We start from the raw sequence: 26,155 nt of genomic DNA, 5'->3' as shown, positions 1-26,155 counted from the left end.
GTGCCTATAACTATAGGTGGCGGCCTATAACTTGACCTATGCGCCGCATTTTCGGATGTTAACGACGTAAGCGATTGTAATGTCGATCGATTGCAATCGCGTACGAAATTTTCAATTATTTGACATACGGATATGTCTTTATATTAACCGACATAAAAAAGGGAGGAGGTTCTCAATTTGACGTGTATGTCTTTTTTTATTTTACCTCATAACTTCGTCATTTCTTAACCAATTTTGAAAATTCTTGTTTTGTTTGACAAAGTATAATTCCAGCTTGATCCAATAAAATTTCATGAAAATCGGTTCAGTAATTTTGTGTTATAATGAAAATACCGAAATTGACCGTACTGTGGCGTTTTCGTTACTTATGCTAAGACCATAGATTTATGAGTCGGTACAAGTACGCTAGGACACACTAAAAACAGAATAATATAATCTTTTTTCACCGCCTTCAAAGTGATCAGACGGTAGCACATACGAGTTCTATTTTCGCTTTTTACACGCTTTATATTAACTTCACTTGTAACTTGTGTTGTTGTATGTATGTAAGAAAATCTTGGAATCATAATTTGACCCACTTCCCTGTCTTTGATTACGATGAAATTTTGCACACGGTCTGAGTTCTGATGACAATACATGACTAGCTAAGAAACGTCATTACAAATCCAATATGGCATCCTCCCCAAGATGGCGGATTGACTGTTTGAAATTCACCCCCATGATATGGATATCAAATGAAAGGGTTTGCTGTCAGGAATACGAAAAAATAGTCACGTGACTTAAATCCAATATGGCGGACAGGCTATTTGAAATGCACCCCTATGATATGGGTATTCAATGAAAGGGTTTGCTGAACACGGGACACGAAAAAAATTATCACTTGACCTAAATTCAATTGTAACTTTTAGTGCGTGCTAAAGGCGTGTTTTTTAAACTAATTTCAAGTTATTAGTTTATTTTTGTGATTTTGAAATTGGTTGATTTTTTTTTGTTAAAAGATTTTATGAATAATCGATCATTCGTTATTTAATTCATTCCTTCGTTTATTCATTCATATTTTACAGGTACGGCTCGGAGTCCGTGTGTGTGTGTGTGTGAGTGCTCTTCACCCACCCTTTCTCAAATACTGCTACTGTAAAACCTACCACTACTTCAACTTGAAGTATATTATAGAGTTTTTTTCTTAACACACTTAAATAGTTATAAGGTATACTTACTAATAATAATTAGGATATTCCTTTTATGTAAAAGATCCGTATTATTATACATTATTAACCAATGATATTAAATACTGTTAGATGTGTTACTAACGCTTAAAAAATGAGGCGCACATAAAACAACGGAATCACACCCCAGAACACCACTATGCCATGTTTGGCACAACCTTGCGAAATGCTCTGCATTGTGCTTCAGAAACCAAGCAAATATTGGGCATACAACATTGATTTTCAGCTAAAGATGTATTTTCGTGAATAAAAATATATTAAATGAAATATAATTAGTAAAAATATTTTTATTTGTTAAATTACTTAAGATAAAGGTTATTGATATCCCGGTGGTCCATACGCCGTGGAAGGTTTGTAGCTGGTCCCCGGGGAATTCAATCCGTTTATGGATCCGGTAAACTGTGGTGCATTGTAATTATACCCTGAAAAAAATATTCAAAACAATATTGAGCAAAGTAAATATAAATAGGTAATAACGCCCCCTTTAAAGGCGTTTATAGCTTTGAATGGACTCGCAAAATGGAGCAAATTTTACACAACTGCCTTTTAATACAGTAGACAGGTACCGTAAAGGTACCATGATTATTCGCTTTTTGTACCGTACAAAAACATCGTGAGGAAACCTGCGCAGAGAATTAAGAAAATTCTTAGATAAGCATCTAAGAATTTTCTTTATTCTCTGCGCGTGTGAAGTCTGCCAATCTGCATTGGGCCAGCATGGTGGACTATTTGGCTTAACCACTCTCATTCTGAGAGGAAACTCTAGCTCAGCAGTTGATAATGTTGATGATGATGAAGTACTTGTATACTAACCTTGGTTATTATTATGAGTGTCGGGATATCTCGCCTGTCCCTCATACCGCACATTCGCATGAAAGCCGGTCTGCCAGTCCGCGTGGTATGTCACTAGAAAATTATTTAAAATATTATTTACAACTAGCGGACGCCCGCAACTTCGTCCGCATGAAAAACGGTGTAAACTTTTAGTCCCTATTGAATCCAAAGATTTTATAATAGAGAAAAGTCACTAGTGCGTCAAAAACTGAGGCGAACAAAAGCGTCTATTTCGTTGAATTGCATAGTAAACAAGGAAAGTTATTTAAACAAATAATACCTAAATACGTCGAGTTGTGTGTTTAGGAACTTTAAAAACGGTATATACATAAATATATAATGGAATTAAATACAAAATTGTGCTTGTGTGCGTTCAGTGGAGTAACTAAACTCGGCTCACTTTTTGCGGCGATTTTGTAGGCACGTAACATGTCTCTAGTATAAAATGTTGTTGATTGTACCCCATTATATTTTTATTTTCACGGTAAAAAGTATCCTATGAACATCTTCGAAGGAATATGAACTCAAATCATGCCAGATTTCATGCAGTAGTTTCGGTGCGATGCGCTGTCAATAATAAGACGTACAGACAGGTAGGCAACCTACCTCCAAAAAATCTATAAAAGGACGATAGGTATTTGTATACTATTATTTGTTGAAAGTCTCATTAAAATCAATATATGCAAAGGTAGTTGATAATACCTTACCATGCATTCAGAATAATGTGCCTAACTCCAGCCACAGACTATCAAGTCTGCAGCGCTGTCTGCAGCGTGCGTAGAGATGTAGGCAGTAAAGAACATATTGAAACCACAACAATTATCGTATTTCCATACTACTTAAAAACTATTGTCTGAAATAAATTTTTGTTTTTGATTTGAAACTCTGATATTTTTCTCATATCTACGTGCGCTGCAAGCAACGCTGCCGAATTGATTGTCAGTGGTCGAAGTAATGCCTAAATTGGTCAAGTATCCCATCCTATTCTATTCATAACACATGAACCACGGATTAACTTTATTAGGTAGTCCGTAACATAAAGATACACTGACATCACGCTCACACACATACGTTTAAGTGTGATGTGAATTGTGAAAAATCTGTAATTGGCTGTAATTATCTGTACTATAAAGAAATTTTATATTATTTTATGTTAAGTCAAGATGTAGATTTATCTTTACAATATACAACAGGTATTGTAATTTCAATTTCTAACTTATGATTCAAAGTAAATTCTTTTGGTATTCAAGTGAAAGGAACAAATTTTAGTAACGATTTTTACATAATGTACCCCTTTCAGAACTAAAATAGCAATTGTGACGAAGTGTTTTAAAATAATGTACTAATGTTTTACATCTTAAGAATCCTTATTAAATGAGCATGTTATTAAGGTAGATGTACAACTTTGCCTAGTAAATTTTTTATCAACGTGACCGTTAAATATCAATAAAAATCGTTAAACATAAGAAAAATAATTAAGCCCATTTTATGGAAAAAACTCAGTTTGTAGAAGAAAAAACCAAAGTTTCATTGGCCGAAACAACTATTCAAAAATAATTACCAAGCATAAAATCAACAGCTATGTAATTTTTCAGCACATGGTACTAAACTGCATTCAAGGTAGGGATTTTTGTATTTTGTACAAAAAGCAATACATATAACTTAAAAGCCGTAATTTAATTTCGGCTAACATATATTGCGTTATTTAAGTAGACCTTGGTGTCAGCTATCACCCTGTAAAATATGTCGTAGTATTTACGGGACACCCTGTATATTATAAATATATCAATAAATAAGTCTGCAGCGCGTGTAGAGATGTAGGTATAGAAAAAAAATATCAAAATATGGTCGTTGGTGTGGTTTCGACATATTTTTTTTTTCTTTGTATCTTGCCAATTAGGCATGCAAATTATTTAAAATTTACATCTTTACAATTAAAATATGTATGAAAATAACAATAATATCAACTTAAATATTCATTTACACTGTAGAATGCCTGTTGAGTTAGGTATTTATATAAATTATTTTTAAAGCAATTTATACAAATACCTAATACCTTTATTTTTTTCACTGCCCACATTCCTAAGCGCTGCAGACATGACATTATACTTGAAAGTGTGTGGCTACCGTAACAGTGTTTACCTATCTGCGTCCTCCCATCCGGCAGCTGCACGCGGTACTCGCCGCGCACCACGTTGCCATCCGACATCTCACGCCGATCGTAATCGTTGCCGGACTGCGCGTCTTTCACCGAATAACCGAACTCGTACGACTTTGGCTGACAAAAAAAATAACCAACAAGCTCATGATTAAGAACTCCGGATAATTTTCAAATTAGTCGGGCATAATCCGACAAAGAGTCGTGATAGCCCAGTGGATATGACCTCTGCCTCCGATTCCGGAGGGCGAGGGTTCGAACCCGGTCCGGGCATGCACCTCCAACTTTTCAGTTGTGTGCATTTTAAGAAATTCTAATTCTCTGTGTGTGTGAAGTCAGCCAATTGGGTCAGCATGGTGGACTATTAGCCTAACCCCTCTCATTCTTAGAGCAGACTCGAGCTCAGCAGTGAGCCGAATATGGGTTGATAATGATGATGATGATGAATCCGACAAATTATGTTTCATCTCACAGGATTGGAAAGATTGCCTTTGCAGTTTGAAATCAAAACGCCAAATTCTACTTTATCTTTCATCTTAATGATCATTATTAATGATTTTATAAGAAATAACACTGTATAATTTATGATGCAAAAGGATTTATTTAATAAGATTGTAACAAGCAACGTTAGTAATGCGAACCAGAACCAAAAAGAGTATAAAATTGAAAGTGACAGCTAATGTCACAGACACAGTAATACAGAGTAATGATGAATTACTAAATATAATATGTGTAAGGCGGTTTTAAAGACATTTCCAACAATTATGTGTTTGATACAGCATATACGTACCTACATTTAAAACTGAAATATAAAAAAATAAAAGCTTTTTTTACCGTCCATCCATCCATCCAAAAGTCACATTTAGACCTAAACATTCTACGTTCAAATCTGAGTATCTTACTTTAAGTTCAACCCAACCGTTTTCCTCAAGACAATTCCCATCCATTCGCACTGACTCTCACTTATAATTTTCAAGAATGCAGCGAATTGAAAATTCCGATTCCATTAGCTAATAGCGCGCCGTGTCCGTAGAGACGACTCTAACGAGCCTTATCCTTATTACGAACGAATTTGTGGCGTCCGAGTAAACTATATTGGGGTCATTATCGGACACCAACCTGGGGAGCGATGGCACAGTGATAGAAAGGCAAGAATTGAGAATGAAACGTTAATAATAAATTCCTAAATTACTTATAACTAAACTAGTGCGTGTTGCCAGTGATGACCTACGGATCCGAGACTTGGTCGCTGACTATTTTTAGAAGACTCAAAGTCACTCAGCGGGCGGTGGAGCGAGCTATGCTTGGAGTTTCTCTGCATGATCGACTCAGGAATGAGGAGATCCGCAGACGAACCAAAGTCACTGACATAGTACAGCGAGTCGCGAAGCTAAAGTGGCAATGGGCAGGCCACATAGTTCGAAGAGTCGATGGACGTTGGGGTCCCAAGGTGCTGGAATGGCGACCCCGCACCGGAAAGCGCAGTGTTGGTCAACCCCCCACTATGTGGACCGAGGATATCAAGCGGGTTGCAGGGAGCCGCTGGATGCTGGCGGCTCGAGATCGTTGTGCTTGGAGGTCCATGCAAGAGACCTATGTCCAGCAATGGACGTCAATCGGCTGATAAGGTAAGCTAGAAGTTCGAAGAGCCGATGGACGCTGGGGTCCTGACATCAGGTGGGTTGCTGGGAGCCGTTGGATGCTGGCGGCTCGAGACCGTTCTGTTTGAAAGTCTATACAAAAGGCCTATGTCCAGCTGTGGATTTCATATTTCATCGGCTGATGTTGATGATGATGAAACTGGAAGTACCATTGTTCCCGTGATTATAATTTGTTTTCGTTTTCGAGTCGGGCTACGTATTGCGGAGCTTTTCTTTCTACAAGTCATTAAAAAATCTCAGTACGTAGTTGGAAGCTGGTGGTGTTACACCTCCGTACCTCGGAAAGCCAACGATGTAGCTCAGTGAGTCGCGAAGTTGAAGAGGCAATTGACACTTAGTTCGAAGACCCGATGGACGTAGGGGGCCCAAGGTGCTGGAATGCTAGAAACCGCGGTGTTGGTCGAATAGGTGAACCGACGACGTAGACAGCATTGTAGGGAGCCGTTGGATGCTGGCTCGAGCCCGTGTTGTTTAAAAGTCTTTGCAAGAAGCCTATGTCTAGCAATGGACGTCCTATTAACTATAAATGAATGGTTACTCAAATTGAGCCCACTTGGTTGGTTTAGGTTTAAATAATTCATCTATGAAAGGAGTTTAGTAGTATTTTAACCACTCTGATAAAAATAATTAAATATCTACTTATTCAATGGTTTGGTTTTTCTAATGGGAGTGAGAATAAACGCTTCCTTGACCGAGAACAAAATGCAGATGCGTGTTGATGTTATTTTAACAAACTTTAATAAGTATCAATGAAACAAAAATGTGCTCCAGCTATGTACTAGCACGAGTGTAATTACGATGAGTTGTTCAAAACGACCTCTACGCTTGTTTATACCAATTTTCCACATACATCCGCGATGACAAATCATAAATGAGTAACAAACCGAAAACTCCACACATCAAAAACCAACCTTAACGCAATCAGCGATAGATATCAAATTGGTTTGTCAAAAAAATGGTATCAACCGCACGAGTTAATTGGTTTTAACTTCAATGAGATAATATAAGATCAAAACATTTTACACATTGTAGTCAGTTTCGTACGAAAAATACGTATTCACACACGTTCTTCTTTTTACTAAAAAACCGTAAAAATGTCACTTAAAGTAAACATCGTAATATTACCTATCGTACTATTAGTTTGTGTGGAAGCAAGAATACGTATATACATAACCGATACTCCCATAGAACGAATTGGAACTAGATTGTACAAGAAAGAACTGTTGACAAACGAATTTGTCGACGCTAAAGAACTGGCCTACGATTCGGCGACAAGAAACTTATATTTCATGCACATGGACGATTTAATACAGAATTCAGGAAGAGCTGTTGTAAATATAATAACAAAAGACACAATGCGAATAAATGGTATAGCAAGAAACAAAGCAACTGCTGTGGATCAAGAAAGCGGCGAAGTATACTTCGGATCAGATAACGGCCTTTACAAATACGATCCATTACTCGGAGAAGCTGTTAACATAGGACTGTATAATATGAATATATTGAAAATAGTGATTAGAAACAACGCAATGTATGTCATAGATGCGAACAGTCATAAGATATACAAAATTTTCGACCACGGCTCAAAAGCAATACGTGTTGGTAATATGAAAGCGGTATTGGAATTCGATGTTGATTATCATAGGAATATACATTACGTGTCAATGTGTGGTGTTTATTGTGCTGTTAATGGTGATGAAATTGTTAAAAACAAGGATTTGACTGCAGTTTACCACTTTATAAGCGATGAGTATACAACTTTTGGTGTAACTGAAAACGGGTTGTATGAAATCGATTGTTTCAACGGCACGGCCAAGCATGTAGCGGATCTAAACTTTTCTCCAAGAAGTATAATATTTGGCGACTACGGTGATATATTTTATTCGGTCGACAGCGGCATCTATCAATTAAAACCTATTAGTTCTTATACTGTGTATAACGTTAAAAGAAATGGAACGTGATTTACAGGTTATTCATTGATTTTTAATGTTGGTTTTAACTTAAAGCAGTACAGGTTTGCGTCCAACGACCATTAATTTATTTGATTTCCAATTTTACATAAGCGTAGTCAATAATAAAAAAATATATTAATATGTAATATTTTTTTAAAATGAAATATTCCTGTGTGTGTTTTTTACATGAAAGCTTTAAACAAACTAATAATGATAAGTATTACCTAAATATTAAACCCTTTATATAATTTACATATTAAGTTAATTTCTATTAAAATTGAATTAGGAAAGTTTTCTGCTTATTTCTATTTTTAATCGACTTCAAAAAGTGGAGGTTTTCGATAAATCGGAATCCTTTTATTATTATACTAGCGGACGCCCGCGACTTCGTCCGCGTGTAAATCAATGTAAACTTTCAAGCCCAATTTCACCACTTTAGAGGTTGAATTTTAAATTATTTTTTAATTACATTATATTTCGTATTTTTTTATGATTTATGAACAAATTTTTAAAACTTTTCATTTTTTTTCAGACTTTTCATACAAACTTTCAACCCCTATTTCGCCCCCTTCTCATTTTATTTTCGGAATAAAAAGTATCCTATCACCTTCTCCGTATTACGGTATTAAACCGTGCCAAGTTTCATTTGAATTCATTCAGTAGTTTCAGCGTGATGCACGAATAACAAAAAAACACGGACAGACAGACAAAAAATCGAAAAAAAAAATTTTTTTAGCTTCAGTATAATGCCCCCAACAAAAATTTACAGAATGTACAAATTGTACAGAATTCGTTTTTTAAGTTTAGATTCTAGATGGCGCTGTCGTCCGTTATGCCACGTTTGTTGTTACAAATGGTATAAGTAAAATCCCAAATTGCGAATAAATGTATATAGAATGTGCATATAATTCGACAAGTTTTATTATAAGTATAGATATATATAAGTATAGATTATTAAAATTAAAAATATAGATAAGCAATAACATTAGAATCAATGATTTCCCCTGAATCGCCCAGTTCACGCAGAGGCACACTTGTTATTCCTAAATTACCTATCCATTGTTGAAAAAAAAAATATTTTAAAAAATAAAATAAGAAATAATATGTACCTAAAATATATTGACTTATAGATCTAAATAACCTAATTCAATTTTGTACTTCATTAAACAATTGTAGATAAATAAATTATTGTAAATTATAACCTGTTGGATTTTTAACCATTTTATCGAGAAAATTTAATTTATATTTAAAGAAAATAAACTTTAATAGAGCTCGTATAGAGTAAACTTTACATAGAACGTAACTTGATTAGTGCAAGGAAACAGTGCTATAGTAAGTACTAACTAAAATTTTCTGTATGTAACTATTATTTTACAGTGCGTGTTGCTAGTGATGACTTACGAATCCGAGATCTGGTCGCTAACTGTGGCCCTCATAAAAAGGCTCAAACTCACTCAGCAGGCGATGGAGTGAGTTATGCTTGGGGTTTTTCTGCGTGATCGAATCAGAAATGAGGAGATCCGCAGAAGAATCAAAGTCACTGACATAGCTCAGCGAGTCGCCAAGCTGAAGTGGCAATAGGCAGGCCACATAGTTCGGAGAGCCGATGGACGTTGGGGTCCCAAGATGCTGAAATGGCGACCCCGCACCGGAAAGCGCAGGGAGCGGATTGCAGGAAGCAGCTAGATGGTCGCGGTTCGAGACCGTTGTGTTTGTAAGTCCATGCAAGAGGCCTATGTCCAGCAGTGGACGTCCATCGGCTGTTAATGATGATGAACTGTTATTTAAAGCCTATTTTTTTTATAATACAAAGACATTAGCGTAAGTCATCATCTAAATAATACGGGCGCCCCCATGAACCTTCTATTGCTAAAGCTTTAGCTTTAGCGTTCTGTGGGGGTGATACAAGTTTGACACGTCTGTATGTGACACATGGTGACACCCGTGAAACACACAGTACGAATTTGAGGAACAACTGCAAACTCGTGGAACGGCAGAATATTTTTTTTTACATCAAGTCACATCGCGATCAACCTCAGACCAATTATTGTATAGGACCTGCCTCGCTAGACGTTACTTTTCTGTCAAAGTATATGATCAACGATCTAATGCGATTATAAAAACTGTCTCTATAGAATCGATGTTAAATAGTTGTAATCGTGTTCGTCGATTAAAGAGCTCAAGCCTTTAGCGCTACAAGATCGTGAGATTACTTGATCGTCAGTGGCTGACTTTACACGAATTTGAATTTGCACAGGAAGTGTTGACTTACAACTTCATTTTCATTTCCATGGTGGTGATGGTGACTTGCTTGGTGGTGGGACTGGCCGTTGTCATACTGTCCCGGGGTTGTGAAGGAGTTCGGTGGTAGGTAGCTGCTAGGGAGCGCTAAACCTGAAAATGGAAAGTAAGGAAATAGATATTTAATGAATCCTATAGTAGGTACTAATCCGCATTGGGCCAGCGTGGTGCACTAAGGCCTAACCCCTCTTATTTTGAGAGGAGACTCGTGCTCAACAGTGAGCCGAATATGGGATGATGATGATGATGATGATAGTACTGATTGATTTCTACTTAGTAGCATAGCGTCAATAGCATGACGTGAAAGCCCAGTGATAGACCTCTGCTTTCAATTCGGAGGATGTAGGTTTGAATCCAGTCCGAGGCATGCACCTACAACTTTTCAGTAGGTAGTGCATTGTAAGAAATTAAATATCACGTGTCTCAAACAGTGAAGGAATAACATCGTGAGAAATCCTGAAAATTATCTTAATTCTCTATGCGTGTGAAGTCTGCTAGTCCGCATTGGGCTAGCGTTGTAGACTACCGCCTAATCCCTCTTATTCTGAGAGGAGACTCGTGCTCAACAGTGAGCCGAATATGGGTTCTTAATGATGATGATCGTTACGCTTAGTTGTAGTCGGTTATCGGTGTTTGAATGGTGACCCCGCACTAGAAAGCGTAGTGTTAGTCAACCTCTCGCCAGCCCCTGTAGCCAAGTGGCACGTCGATGTAAAGGATTAAAGGTAGAAGGAAATTATAATATTAGTGTGATAGTTCTAATCTATTACTATTAAAAATATTATTTCTTACCGGTTTTAGGTGGTAGATATGTATCAGAGGGCCTGTTGAAAGCATTGTGGTTGTAACTATTTGGCTGGTAGTGGTAACCTTGGACGGGGGGCTCCCCGCACACCAGTGGTACCACGCTCAGTGATAGAATACTCAAAACCTGTAATTAAAAAAAATTAAACATATTACAAAATATAAAAATAGGTAAACTTCCATAAAAATCCAACTGCGCAGACTTCCCAACACCAGGTTGAATTTGAGATTTTTCTTGAAATTCCTCAAGATTTGTGACAAAATATATTTTCCGAAATACTTTTCTTTAGAGTAAAATCTATTTCCGTACCAAATTTCAGCCAAATCAGTTCAGTAGTTGCGGTGTTAAAAAGTAACAAATATCAAACAAACTTCCATACAAACTTTTGGGTCAGATTAACTAGGATAATATCTTAGTTGAATCCGTTTCCACCAGTGCTAAGCTATATGCACTAATGAATATCGTTATCAACCCATATTCGGCTCACTGCTGAGCTCGAGTCTCCTCTCAGAATGAGAGGGGTTAGGCCAATAGTCCACCACGCTGGCCCAATTCGGATTGGCAGACTTCACACACGCAGAGAATTAACAAAATTCTCTGTTATGCAGGTTTCCTCACGATGTTTTCCTTCACCGTTTGAGACACGTGATATTTAATTTCTTAAAATGCACACAACTGAAAAGTTGGTGCTAATGAATGATTGGTGGATATCAAAAGCATAGTACAGTAGCACATCTCTAGTGGAAAAGCACCCTAAACGCTAGGGAAGGAAACAATGGGTGCGATGGCCGATACGCTCTGCGTGGAAACCACCATTACAAGTAAAACCACTCTCCCACGAAGTGTCGAACTTAGAGAGAACCTACGGTTGTTTACAGGCTCATGTTACTTGGATTTGCATACCAGTTTTCACTTTCAAGTTCATTATTCATCATCATTATCAACCCATATTCGGCTCACTGCTGAGCTAATGGGCCCCTCCCATTCTGAGAGGCGAATGCATCCTAAATTCCCGACCGCTGGGCTTAATAAGTTCTGACCGCCGAATAATTACGCCGGCCCATTTTTTAATGACTACTCCTTTACAATATTTTCCAACCGCACCGTTAACCGATGATAAACCCAATTTACGCAACAGAAAACAATTAATTGATAGTTTAATTGTGTCATATTGGAAAAAATGGCGCATAGATTATCTGCACACTTTACAAGTTAAAAATAAATGGTGCACGCCAGATAACCCGATTACAGTAGGTATGGTCGTATTGATCGGATTTGATAATCTGCCACCTTTACAATGGCCTCTTGGTGTTGTATCTAAAGTGTTTCCCGGAACAGACGGTGTTGTACGGGTCGCTTTAGTAAAAACCGAATTTGGTGAATTTAAACGCCCTGTGGTAAAACTATCTCCGCTTCCAACGCAATAATATTAATTTACAAAAATAATTATCTTTAGTAATAAGTAAATTTATCTTTATACCTACACTAATTAAGCTTATTTTATATATAACTTATATTCCTCATAAAAATCCCTTTAATACATAGTTAATCATATAGTGTATGCTATTATAGCTCATTATTTAGTTAGGTTTAGTTTAGGTATACCATTATTATCATTATCAATTAGGCCAATAATCGACCACGCTGGCCCATTGCGGATTGGCAGACTTCACACACGCAGAGAATTAAGAAAATTCTCTTTAGAATGTCTATCATTTTTTTTATTCTTTATTTCTCTTAAAGAATAAAAAAAATGATAGACAAAAAATGAAAGAATTTTTATTTTGGTATGGAACTTGATACAAGTTATGCTAAGCAAGCAATACTTTTATACGCATATGTGAGGTACATGCCACAAACTGTGATATATTATTATGATGCTATTAGTGACGACATCACATAATCAAACTTAAATTAGGTAGGCTGTATAAAAATTGCGAAAAAACCACAACATGTCGGTAACACACTACATTACATCCATAATACTTTGTTTTATGACACTGCAATCAAGGAAACGACGTTATAATCTGCTATACATTTAATATGCGTTACAAATTACATACATTCTCTTTCTACGATCGCTAACGCTTCGAAAAGTAGAAAGATGTATGGGAATGACATTTGATATCACGTGATCAAGATCTGTCATTCCCATACATTTTTCTAGTTTTCGAAGCGTTAGCGATCGTAGAAAAAGAACCGACGTGCCACTTGGCTATTGGGGCTGTATTTTATAACAGTAGCTATGGTAAAAGAACTGCGAATGCTGCGATAGACCTGCACTATCTTTTAATAATACCTTTGAAAGTATAGCTAGTAATAACTTTTAGGAAGTTTTTTGCAGCTATCTTATGACCGACAGAAATTGTCATGTAATGTAATGTAAGAGCGTCAAACAAAGTACAATTTTAACAATTCAATTCAATGTTTATTCTTTGTTTTTGTAACTTTATTATTATTCCGAAATAAAGATAATCCGTAACAACGGGGTGATAATAAACAAGTACAGTTTACACTAACTAAGTTAAACAAGTACTTTTAAAAAGTAAGTTTTTTTTTCGTATTGAGTAAGTGCCGATGGCTCCATGTGGGACGGGACCACTACGGCGTCACCGGGGGGTTTAGGCGAGCGCAGAAGCATCGCTTGATGAGACCCGAAGGCTGAAATAAAGATAGAGGACGGAATGACTCTCTAAAGGCGTCTCCTATGAGACTCGGACCTCGGCTTAGAGGGCCATTCGGGAGGGTGTAACCATGACCTGAGTGAATCAGTCCGGACGCCCCCAAGATCGTGAGTTAGGAAACCCACGTCCGGGTGACGTTAGATATCGGGGACCTCGTCTTCGCCGGCGAAGACGCTGTGGTGCTTGTGATTGTGTTGCCCGCGAAGCATCGTCGGTCGTCATGTCATCGTCTGGATCGTAAAGTAAATCGTAAGTTTGACTGTTCGTATAGAGGCTCTACCGCCGCGGTTAGTATCTATATTTATCTATATAAAAAAAAATCTATATTCCCCTTGGTCACGTCATCACGCGTGATGCTTTAACAATTTCCTTATTTTTTTTTATGTGTTTGTTATTGTCAGGAAAAGGTTCTTATGACAGAAAAAAAACAAAAAAATGCAGGGGTAGGGTGGGCGTTGGGTAGGGTAGGGTTAGGGTAGAGGTAATTGAAAGCGTACATCGTGTTTCACGCAGACGAAATCGCGGTCGTCCGCTAGTAATAATATATAAACTCTCAAACTAATATAATAAATATAGATTAAATGGCACCATGACATAATCAATGCACTTTCAATGCTCTATATAAAGGGTTATTAGACCCGAGTATGACTTGCATAGCAATCAATGATGACTTAACAATAGCCATGCATATATGCAGCGGTTAATTTATGATTACCGTGTTGATTGTCATATAGAGATATTCTATTTAAAGAATAATATTTAGCTTCTAATATTGTAGTAAGCCCATATTCGGCTTACTGTTTAGCACAGGATTCCTCTCAGAAAGAGAGAGGTTAGGCTCGTGCTCAACAGTGAGCCGAATATGGGTTGTTAATGATGATGATGATTATTGGAGTTATAAGGTACGCGTGTGACATAGAAACCCGTTCATCAGAAACTTTTGGTTAGCACTCACATCACTGAGAAAGGGTTAAATGAAAAGGAACTAACAACTGGGATTCCTATGATCCATGGTTACTGGAAATGTTGGAAAACCAAGGCAAACGTTCCTGGATCAAATCCAGGATATTCTCAATCATTATATTCCCCAGGTCAAGAATGCTCTTAAACGACGAACTTATAGCTAAAGATTGATTGAAAAGAAAATATACAAGGATTGTATCAAGTGGATGGACGTGGTCTCTGCCTTCTATTCTAAAGGAATTAGGCGTGATTATATCAATATTATATGTACGTTTCTGCTTCAGTTTCACACATAAACGTCCTGTTTAACACCCTACTGTTAGGTACAACAAAACATATATTACAAGACATTATCTTACTTTCCGGACACGCATCCCAGCGGCCTTATCTGGACGCCCTGATAACTTAGACTTTCGCTCTTAGCACCAATAAAAAAGAAATGAAACACAAACGGACCCCAGAAGAGTACTCCGTACCGTACCCTAGCAAAAGAATATATTTTTAAACCCTACAAGAACATCATTGATAAACGTATAAACAACATGTGATTTTTAAAACTTGTAATGTCCTATGAACTGATTGGAAATAAAACAAAAATAGAAAATTACATGTACAAGCATATCTCGTTTATAAATAAGTTTCAAAATGAGATTTCACACAAATCACAGTAGGTAATATAAATTTTACAATATAAACAATTTTATCTTCTATATTTATATTCTATATTATTCAATAAATTATGTTACTTACCCTAAAATAATCCATTTGATGAGGTAGATATGTTTTAGGACACCAAACTGAAAAAAAATAAATGTATTTTTTACTAACTGTCCCGGCAAACTTTGTTCTGCCATATAACTTTATTGCGTACAAAAATACTAAAGTTGCAAATTAAAATGGATTTGGGTCCCGGATTTAAAGGCCCGTGAGAAGACGGGGGTAAAATATAGCCTATGACATGCACAAATAACGTGACTTTCTCGAGGTAAAAGAGTTTTAAAAATCGGTTCTGTAGATTTAGAGACTACCCCCTATAACACCACAAACTTTACCTTTTTATAATATTAGTATCAATCAATCAATCTATCAATTTATTTATTTGCAGATATACATATATATACATTATATATATCTGTAGATATATATTTGCATTATATATACAGGTGGTCGGTAGATGTAGATGGTAAATGTATCTTGCCAATTTGGCATGATATAGATTTCGTTAACACGTAGTTTATAGTAAGTTAATAGTTATATAAAACTATTTTTAGACAGTATATAGTCAATATTCATTTATTTCAAAGGCTAAGTTTACAAGCACTTTCGAAAGGTCTGGTATATTATAAGATATTGATGATAATAATAATTAGTCGAAAAGTGTAATAATTATTGTTTGACGGCCTCCGTGGCGCAGTGGTGTAAGCGGTGGATTTACAAGACGGAGGTCCTGGGTTCGATCCCCGGCTGGGCCGATTGAGGTTTTCTTAATTGGCCTAGGTCTGGCTGGTGGGAGGCTTCGGCCGTGGCTAGTTACCAACCTACCGGCAAAGACGTACCGCTAAGCGATTTAGCGTTCCAGTCCGATGCTGTGTAGAAAACGAAAGGAGTGTGGATTTTCATCCTCCTCCTAACAAGTTAGCCCGCTTCCATTTTAGACTGTATCATCACTTACCATCAGGTGAGATATTGTAGTCAAGGGCTAATTTGTAAGGGAATAAAAAAAGAACTCAAAATTAAATTTACGAATTTTATAGATCCTTCAGTTCATCACAGAGATTTTTTTAGCTATTTAGCACTAATTATTAAACTAAATAACAATAATGTAGGCCATTGTGACTTGTGACCGGTGCCGGTGGTATGCAAATTGTCACATGGAGCTAATTTGTGTAATGATAGTAACGTAACATTGGTTTGAGTTAATTCATGCTATCATAACAATGTTACATTTTGTAATAAGTTATTTAAGAAGAACTATCTATCTTTGCTAGTTTTATAAATAGATAAAGAATAAAGATTAAGAATAAGTTACTTGACTTTATCTTAGTATGTTAATAATATAGTGTAAGTTTAAGTTAAATTGTATTATTTAAGGTATATTGTAAATTGTATTGTTTAAGTTATATTGTAAGTTCAGTTAAAGACAAGTTACTAATTAGTCACAAAAATAGGCAAGATCGTAATTTTATGACGTAGTATTTTATAAAAATACGATCTAAGTCGATATTATTTTATAGTTCAAAATCGGATGAACTAGATCCTGATCTACTTCAACCGATTTTGAAAATTCTTTTACCAATAGATTATTTGTGTCATAGGCTATATTTACCTCCTGTCTTCTCACGGGAACGGAAACCACGCGAGTGAAACCACAGAGCGACTGCTAGTGTACGATAAAATCACTGTAAACTTGTTTTTTTTTTTTTGAAAATAGCATTCCGTCGCGGACTTTTTTGAAGAAAAGAAGAATATCCAAATAACTGTTGTTCTGTTAAATAACGAAGGGATAAGTAGTGTTTTTCATAAAAGCTCTAAGTCGGCTTGACTCTTCCAACAATTTATAGTCATATTTTTACATATTTACACAAAACCTTTATAAAATATACCTATATAAACCTTCCTCTCAAATCACTCTAGTGAGCAGATTTTGAGTTTATCGCAAACAGACAGACCGATGCTTTGGAGGACGTTGTTGTTTATAATAATTATGTATAGTATAGATAATGTGTTTCATATTCACTAATAAAATATTCAGGCGCCTATATGAAATTTTACCGCATATTTCCACAAAGGATAATTTGTGAAATTAATTTCATTCGAATTTCAACTACTCTATGGCTTATATAGTTGATGGAACAATCTTATAGGAGTTGAATTATTTTATTAATCTATAATGTAGCTTTCGAATGGTGAAAAAATTTTTAAAATCAGCCTAGTAGTTTTCGAGCCTATTCATTACAAACAAACAAACAAACATACAAACTTACAAACATAAAAACGAAGTTTTCCTCTTTATAATATTAGTACAGATATCTATACTAATATATAAAGCTGAAGAGTTAGTTTATTTGTTTGGTTGAACGCGCTAATGTCAGGATTTGAAAAATTATTTTAGTATTAGATAGCCCATTAATCGAAGAAGGCTATAGGCTATATTTTATCCCCGTATTCCTACGGGAACGGGTATCACGCGGGTAAAACCGCGCGACGTCAGCTAGTTATACTATATATATATCTAAGCTACTTACAGTTAAAACGAATGAAATCTCTGTATTGGTAACTTTGAACTAACTTTTTTATCTTTCTTGCTTCTTTTGCTATATCGTGTGTATAGTTCAAAGTTAATATCCACAGTTAAATAGTTAAGCACAAGTTAACTGCACCACCGGAACGAACGGCGCGGTTGTCTCTTCCACACTGTGTTACAGTTTTGCGAAATAATGTTTTTATAGAGCGGAACGCGGAGGGCGTCTGTCCATTGTCTTTGCGATCGTCTTCGGGCTGCTGAGAGTGTAGGGAGCATGGCAATCAAATTAGAGAGATCTAAATGGAAATAGATCCATAATGAGCAAAATAATAAGGCCCAAGCCGTGATAACCCAGTGGATATGATTTCTGCCTCCGATTCCGGAGGTTGTAGCTTCGAATCCGGTCCGGGGCATGCACCTCTAACTCCAACAGTTATGTGCATAATATGAAATTATGCCAGCGTGGTGGACTATTGGCCTAACCCCTCTCATTCTGAGAGGAGATTCGTGCTCAGCAATGAGCCGAATATGAGTTATTGAAAATTTCTTATGAGGAACAAAAGCTCGATATTTCACAGCACGACCCCGGACTTGAATCACTGTACCAAGGAAGCAGTTATCGTTACCAAGCAGAGACCTACATAACGTTGGGGGTATTATATCCCCGTATTCTCACGGGAACGGGAACTACGCGGGTGAAACCGCGGGGCGTCGGCTAGTTAATTATACAGGAAACAGGAAGATAAAACGTTTATACCTATTACCTACCTACATATAGAAGTTCATTGTACTCTTAAAGCTTCTGTTTACGCGCTTTGCCGTTTTTCCTTTGAAACACCAAAAACGTGTCGTTACTAAGGCCATCAGCTTTGCGATACTGCAAACTGGCGATGTTATCGCGGTTGTAGGTAATATTTAAGATGTTAACCGCTTTATTGCAAACATGCTTTGCTTGGCTACTTTTCTAAGACATAGCTCTAGCATATTTTCCTTGTAAGTTCTCTGTTTTAGTAAATTTTTAAATCATTATATTTTCAACAATCGTTGAGACGACGTTCCCAGTAACAACTTTCTTGTATCTGTATCGTGTAAAGTTTGATACAATAATGTTTTTCATTCATTGTTATTCCCGTTAAAATACTGATAAATCTATGTAGTATGTAATGAAAAATCTCTTTTGGAATTTTCCTAACATTCCGTCCAAAACCAAAGCTTTTAAGATATATTTTCCCATACAAAAGACTTCAACGCACAACGCGTTAAATGAAATAACAAACATTAAAAAAAATACGCGCCGAATTGAGAATTTTTAAGTCGGTTAAAAAATAACAGAGTTTCCACCCAATGCATATGAGAGCCTGCGACAGCCAGACATACCTACATCTACATCAGAGACTACGGGGACTACGGGGACTATGAAAGTACATAATATTATATCAAAGAATATATTTTAAAAAAATGTTTTTTTATGTGTTAGCAATAAGTTAATAGTGAATACGAAATCACGCGACTCACGAAAAATAGTTGTTTGGTAAATTACGTATTTACCACTAAAGTTACTCCTTTAAAGTTTAAACCCATATTCGGCTCACTGCTGAGCTCGAGTCTCTTCTCAGAATTAGAGGGGTTAGGCCAAACCACGGTGAGAGCACACACGCAAAAAATTAAGAAAATTCTCTGGTATGCGGCTTTCCTCACGATGTTTTTCCATCAACGTTTGAGACATGTGATATTTTATTTCTTAAAATCCACACAAGTGATATGTTGGAGGTGCTTTCCTCGGACCGTATTCGAACCCACACCCTCCCGAATCGGAGGGAGGATTATATCCACTAGGCTATCACGGCTTTTTAAAATTACTCAATGTTAGTGAATCGGCCAGCTGCCCTCTCTTCCATATCTATGTTTTGATGACATCATTTGTTCACATTACTAATTTCCGCATGTAATTTTGTGCAAGATCCCCAGACCTACACGGATAAAAGATTTGTATCTTAATATTTGCAAAAGGTCTGAATCTCTTGAACTTTGACATCGCTTGAGGACACTTTTAAGGCAAATTGCCTTTTAAAAGATTTTTGAAGTTACAAAATTATTTAAATATCTACCTACTCATCAAAGTAGATTCTTTCCGATAGTAATGGATATAACCTCTGCCTTCGATTCAGAGGGCGTAGGTTCGAATCCGGTCCGGGTCATGCACCTCCAACTTTTCACTTAAGTGTATTTTAAGAAATTAAATATCACGTGTCTCAAACGGTGAAGGAAACACATCATGAGGAAACCTGCATACCAGAGAATTTTCTTAATTCTCTGCGTGTGTGAATCCGTATTGGGCCAGCGTAGTGGACTATTGGCCTAACCCATCTCATTCTGAGAGGAGACTCGAGCTCAGCAGTGGCGTGGCGAATGAGAATTTTCTTAATTCTATATGTGTGTAAAGTCTTCCAATCGGCATTAGGCCCACGTGGTGGAATATTAGCGTAAACCCTCTCATTCTGAGAGGATACTCGTGCTCAACAGTGAGCCGAAAATTGGTTGTTAATGATGATGATTTCAAGGGGCTCTTCGACTTTTTTTTATTTTATTTTTTTTTTCAAAATCAAAATCAAAAATCATTTATTTCAAGTAGGCTCAGTTTACAAGCACTTTTGACACGTCAGTTGACTATTTGTAAAGATTCTACCACCGGTTCGGAAGGCAGGTTCTGCTGAGAAGATACCGGCAAGAAACTCAACAGTTGCTCTTTTGAAAAAGTCATACAGTATTATAATTTACAATTAATAACAATTACTGTTTACATTTTTTATAGTTTTACTTTCTGTGTGAAGGTGGAAGCTGATCCAACGACCTCCAAGCATCTTTATCATTAAGGAACTCATCAATGTTGTAGTACCCTCGACTAAGTAGATGTTTTTTAACACATTGCTTAAAGCTATGCATTGGCAGGTCCATCACAGTCTTGGGGATCTTATTATAGAAGAGTACACCCAAACCTACAAAAGATTTTTTTCTCTTTGGAGACGATATGCAGAAATAACTAACTTATGCCCGTGTCTAGTAAGACGTGGGTTTAAATCTCCTTTTCGTTTGTACAAATTAATATTTTGTCTTACATATACTATACTGTTATATATATATTGACAGGCTACTGTTAGTATACCTATTTCTTTAAACTTTTGACGAAGGGACTCGCGTGATTTTAATTGATATATTGCTCGAATTGCTCTTTTTTGAAGAACAAATATAGATTGTATATCGGCAGCCTTGCCCCACAATAAAATACCGTAAGACATTACGCTGTGAAAGTACGCAAAATAAACAAGCCTAGCTGTATCAACATCAGTAAACTGTCTTATTTTTCTCACGGCAAATGCCGCTGAGCTAAGTTTACCAGACAGTTTTTCTATATGAGCACCCCACTGAAGTTTACAATCCAAGGTCACTCCCAGGAAAACTGTGGAACTCTCCATTTCCAGTGTTTCACCATCGATCATTATAGACTTATCTAATTTTTTAACATTTGGCAATGAAAACTCAATACATTTAGTTTTCTTGGCATTCAAAAGTAGATTATTTGCAGTGAACCAATGCGACACATGCGATATGGCACGGTTTACGTCGTCAGAGTTATCTTTATTTCTGTCGGACTTAAAAATTAAGGATGTGTCATCAGCAAACAGTACAATCTCACATATGCCGCTGACATGGTATGGTAAATCGTTTATGTACACTAAAAATAGAAAAGGACCCAGAATTGAACCCTGTGGGACGCCCATTATGGTAGTGGAACCGTGCGACATTTATGCATACCTTCTGCGTTCTATCACTGAGATAAGAGGCAATGAGATCGAGTGCAACACTTTTGATGCCATAGTGGCTTAACTTGAGTAGAAGGGTGTTATGGTCAACACAATCGAACGCCTTGGACAGATCACAGAACACACCAATAGCATTCTTAGAACCTTCCCATGCTTCATAAATATGTTTTAAAAGTTTAGCCCCTGCATCAGTTGTATTGCGACCTTTTGTAAAACCATACTGTTCAGGATGAAACAAGTTATTTAAATTAAAATGACATAAAAGTTGATTTAATATGATTTTTTCAAAGACCTTGCTAAGTGTTGGCAATATTGTAATCGGTCTATAATTATTAAGATCTGATTTGTCTCCTGATTTAAAAAGTGGTATCAATTTGCCATGCTTCATTAGGTTCGGAAAAATACGTAAGTCCACACATTCATTAAAAATAATGGCTAAGTGGGGAGCAATTACATCAATTATATTAGATATTACTTTCACTGACAAGCCCCACAGATCTCCGGTTCTTTTTAATTTTAACAAATTTTTTATTCTTTACAAGTTAGCCCTTGACTACAATCTCACCTGACGGTAAGTGATGATGCAGTCTAAGATGGAAGCGGGCTAACTTGTTAGGAGGAGGATGAAAAATCACACCCTTTTCGGTTTCTATACGACAATGTACCGGAACGCTAAATCGCTTGGCGGTACGTCTTTGTCGGTAGGGTAGCAGCCAGACCTGAACCAATTAATTATTAAACCTAAATCGGCTCAGCCGGGGATCGAACCCAGGACCTCCGTCTTGTAAATCCACTGCGCCACAGAGGTCGTCGAAGTCTTTATATAAATTGTAATTGTGACGGTCAGTCGGTAACGAATCTACCCACTGATTCGGAAAGCGAGGCCTGCAAGGATAAAGATAATTTATCAAAAGCAGTCGTGACTTTACAACATCAATTTCTAACATAAAGCACCTAATCAGGGCTCCGGTAAAAAGTAAAATGGATAACTCCATTACTCAAGTTTCGACACGTCTATACAGACGAAGTTCGTGGGTAATACGACCTTCGATAAACTTATTAAAATAAGCAGATGATACTGATCCATTTGTAATTTGGTAATTGATAATTATGTTGAGAGACTAGGTTAATATTTTTTTTTTTTGGAATATAACTACTAATATTATAAAGAAGAAAGAAGAAAGAAAGAAAGAAAATATATTTATTACTACATTATGCCACACACCACAATTATTTAAGAATAATACCCTGCAAACGCGACAGTTTGTATGGATGTATGTTTGTTTGTATATTTGTCACTCTTTAGCCGCTACTACTGAAGTGATTTGACTGAAAATTGGAATGGAAATAGATTTTACTCTGGATTGACTACTTTCATCCCGGAAAAATCCATGGTCCCCGCGGGATTTGTGAAAAACTGAATTCCACGCGGACGAAGTCGCGGGCGTCCGCTAGTTTATCATATGTCTTTTAAATCATCATCATCATTAACAACCCATTTTCAGATCACTGTTAAGCACAAGTCTCCTCTCAAAGTCAGATCGGTTACGGATTGCCAGACAGTCTACCAATCCGACGCAGACTTATTATTACGTACGTAGAGAATTAAGAAAATTCTCAGGTATACAGGTTTCCTCCCGATGTTTTTCCTTCACCGTTTGAGACACGTATTTATTTTATTTCATAAAATGCACATAACTGAAAAGTTGGAGGTGCATGCCCCGGACAACCCATTTTCAGATCACTGTTAAGCACAAGTCTCCTCTCAAAATGAGAGCGGTAACGGAATGCCAGGCAGTCTGCCAATCCGACGCAGACTTTACATACGTAGAGAATGAAGAAAATTTTCAAGTATACAGGTTTCCTCCCGATGTTTTTCCTTCACCGTTTGAGACACGTTATATTTTATTTCATAAAATGCACATAACTGAAGAGTTGGAGGTGCATACCCCGGACTGGATTCGAACCTATGCCCTCCAAATCACAGCTGTTGTCTTTTAAATATGATCAATATTTTAATTCCCCTCAAACCAGTCGGTAAAGACTGACTCTCCGTGATGAATCCGATTCCTTTACCGTTGAGATATGAGAGAGAGATGGTGTTGAATAGAGATCTTGAAATAGGTCCATGCTGTCTGAAAAACTAAAGTGTTTTTTACTCATTTTGAATAAATTAATCCCCTGAATAATCGCTCATGTTTTCTGATGACTTCAGTTAACCAAAGTAATAAAATTTGCCTTTAAAGTCTGTAGTTATTTTCCCCTGAAAGCGAAAAAAGTATATAACAATTTATTCTTTCTATCAACTAATCTAGCAAATCTAATCAAATCCAATGACGCTTTAGTAACTGCAAATTTAGCATACCGGACTACCCTATTAAAATTACAACTGTTAAAAGTTAGAAATCTAATATAGACTGTTTTTTTTTTTATTCTTTACAAGTTAGCCCTTGACTACAATCTCACCTGATGGTAAGTGATGATGCAAGCGGGCTAACTTGTTAGGAGCAGGATGAAAATCCTCACCCCTTTCGGTTTCTACACGGCCGGAACGCTAAATCGCTTGGCGGTACGTCTTTGCCGGTAGGGTGGTAAAAAGGCCACGGGCGAAGCCTCCCACCAGCCAGACCTGGACAAATTAAGAAAATCTCAATCTGCCCAGCCGGGGCTCGAACCCAGGACCTCCTTGTAAGTCCACCGCGCATACCACTGCGCCACGGAGGCCGTCAAATAATGTCTGTAGTCTGGCGAATATGCTATTGTGGCGAACGAACTCTTTCGTTCGCCCACTTTAGGTTAGGCCATCTACATTTCACATTCCAGATTCATTTCATATTTAGAATTCCGTCGACCGCGCATGCGTGGATATATTGTTTCGCCCATCCATTACATCTTTACCAATTATCCATTTCTCACTACCTCATCTATTTGTTAAGCTTTTATTTTATATCCATATACAATTATTGTTATAATAAGTAAAGTAAATAAATATACAATCATCGTCTTCGTCATAACTATATACTAAAATATATAACCTCTATGGCGATACTATGCATAGCTTGAATCTGTGTACCAAACCATATTTGGGGTAAAACTGTACGCACAATAGCCCATGCAGTTCTCACGGGGTTACGGCAAATTTTACAAAACGCATGCAAATCATTGTGGTGTAATGGTGGAAACGTGGAAAGTTGTTATGTTGCTACAATTAAAACAATCATGTTGTTTTAGCTGGCTACTATAACTTCTGTGGAGATATTTAAAACTAGTCGACGCCACGCGGTTGCACTCGCGTAGTTCCCGTTCTCGTAAGGTTACGAGGTAGACTTATTAAAAAACGGTATATACAATCCAAAAATTACTACAAACTTTACCCTCTCTCTTTATATATTAGTTAACCGACTTCAAAAAGGAGGAGGTTCTCAATTCGGTCGGTATTTTTTTTTTTTTATGTATGTACACCGATTACTCAAAGACGCCTGGACCGATTTCAAAAATTATTTTTTTGTTTGAAACGGTATAATCCCCATTTGGTCCCATTGCCATCATGTCAAGATCTGATGATGGAATCCGGGAGAAATTGAGGGGAACTTTCGAAAATTATATGGGTGTCTACTGTGTTCGTAAACTTTTCCATTTAGTACTTTTAAGCACTACAATTTCATGAAGGTTTAAAATCGATCTGATGATGGAGCCATAAAACAGACGAGGGATCTCCTCGGAGATTTACAGCAGTTACCTTGTGTTTGGGCTTGATTAATTTGTATTAATGAGAACTTTCCCCATAGATAGATTGTGACTGTCATTTAGGGGTCTGATGATGAAGACCAAGGTCAAGGAAAGGAACTCCTTAACAGTTTACAGTAACTACCTTGTGTTCGGACTTGATTAATTCGTATTGCTGAGAACTTTCTACTTAGATGGGTTGTGACTGTCATTAGGGGTCTGATGTATTCGTTTGAGATGAAATTTTACACTAAAATTGGAAAAATAATAAAAATTTTAATAAAAAATTACAACCGACTTCAAAACCTAAAAACGTACCCACTAAACTAAAAAGCGAAAAATAACATCATAATATGTTCTACCTGCTGATCAGTATGAAGGCGGTGCTCAGCCGGTGTTGTCTTAATTTAAACACATTCAGAAAACCACATGAACGGGTTACCTACGAGTAAATTTCAGTCTTCGCTACTGGTACCTCCCTTAATTTCGACTTGCACGATCGACATCGTGGCATGTATAACCATAATTTAAAGTCCGATGCTTACTTTCATCAAAACCTTTGAGCACGCCACGGCGGACATCGCTTTCGTAATTTGGACAACATAAAACAAAGCATAATATGAAAATCGAAACAATATTTACATATACCCATTGTATTGAAATGGGCATCTCATAGATAGTTACATCACCTGTCAGGATGTGCATTTATCATATAGCCTTCCTTTCTTCGCCAAGGGTCCGAAATGGTCATAAAACAATTAAAGAAACATATTGCACAAA

At 36.8% G+C, this 26,155-nt stretch overlaps 2 protein-coding genes across 2 annotated transcripts; one reads left to right on the top strand and one right to left on the bottom strand.

The window, feature by feature from the left end:
- Positions 1 to 1,476: 1,476 nt before the first annotated feature.
- On the bottom strand, positions 1,477 to 17,987 carry LOC112048270 (pro-resilin). Its single transcript, XM_024085747.2, has 7 exons — positions 17,830 to 17,987; positions 15,335 to 15,381; positions 10,925 to 11,063; positions 10,104 to 10,225; positions 4,203 to 4,338; positions 2,040 to 2,132; positions 1,477 to 1,648 (listed from the first exon to the last, which is right to left on the bottom strand). Exons 2-7 carry the CDS (start codon positions 15,347 to 15,349, stop codon positions 1,542 to 1,544), a joined length of 612 nt encoding a protein of 203 aa, XP_023941515.1. The 5' UTR covers positions 15,350 to 15,381; positions 17,830 to 17,987; the 3' UTR covers positions 1,477 to 1,541.
- Positions 6,903 to 8,814, top strand: LOC112048268 (ommochrome-binding protein-like). The gene has a single exon (XM_024085744.2). The coding sequence runs from the start codon at positions 6,974 to 6,976 to the stop codon at positions 7,838 to 7,840; it is 867 nt and encodes a 288-aa protein (XP_023941512.1). The 5' UTR covers positions 6,903 to 6,973; the 3' UTR covers positions 7,841 to 8,814.
- Positions 17,988 to 26,155: the final 8,168 nt, after the last annotated feature.

Source organism: Bicyclus anynana, chromosome 18 (assembly GCF_947172395.1).
Source record: "Bicyclus anynana chromosome 18, ilBicAnyn1.1, whole genome shotgun sequence".
Taxonomy (NCBI): domain Eukaryota; kingdom Metazoa; phylum Arthropoda; class Insecta; order Lepidoptera; family Nymphalidae; genus Bicyclus; species Bicyclus anynana.
Note: the sequence above shows the minus strand (reverse complement) of the source record. Positions and strands in the feature narration are given on the sequence as shown.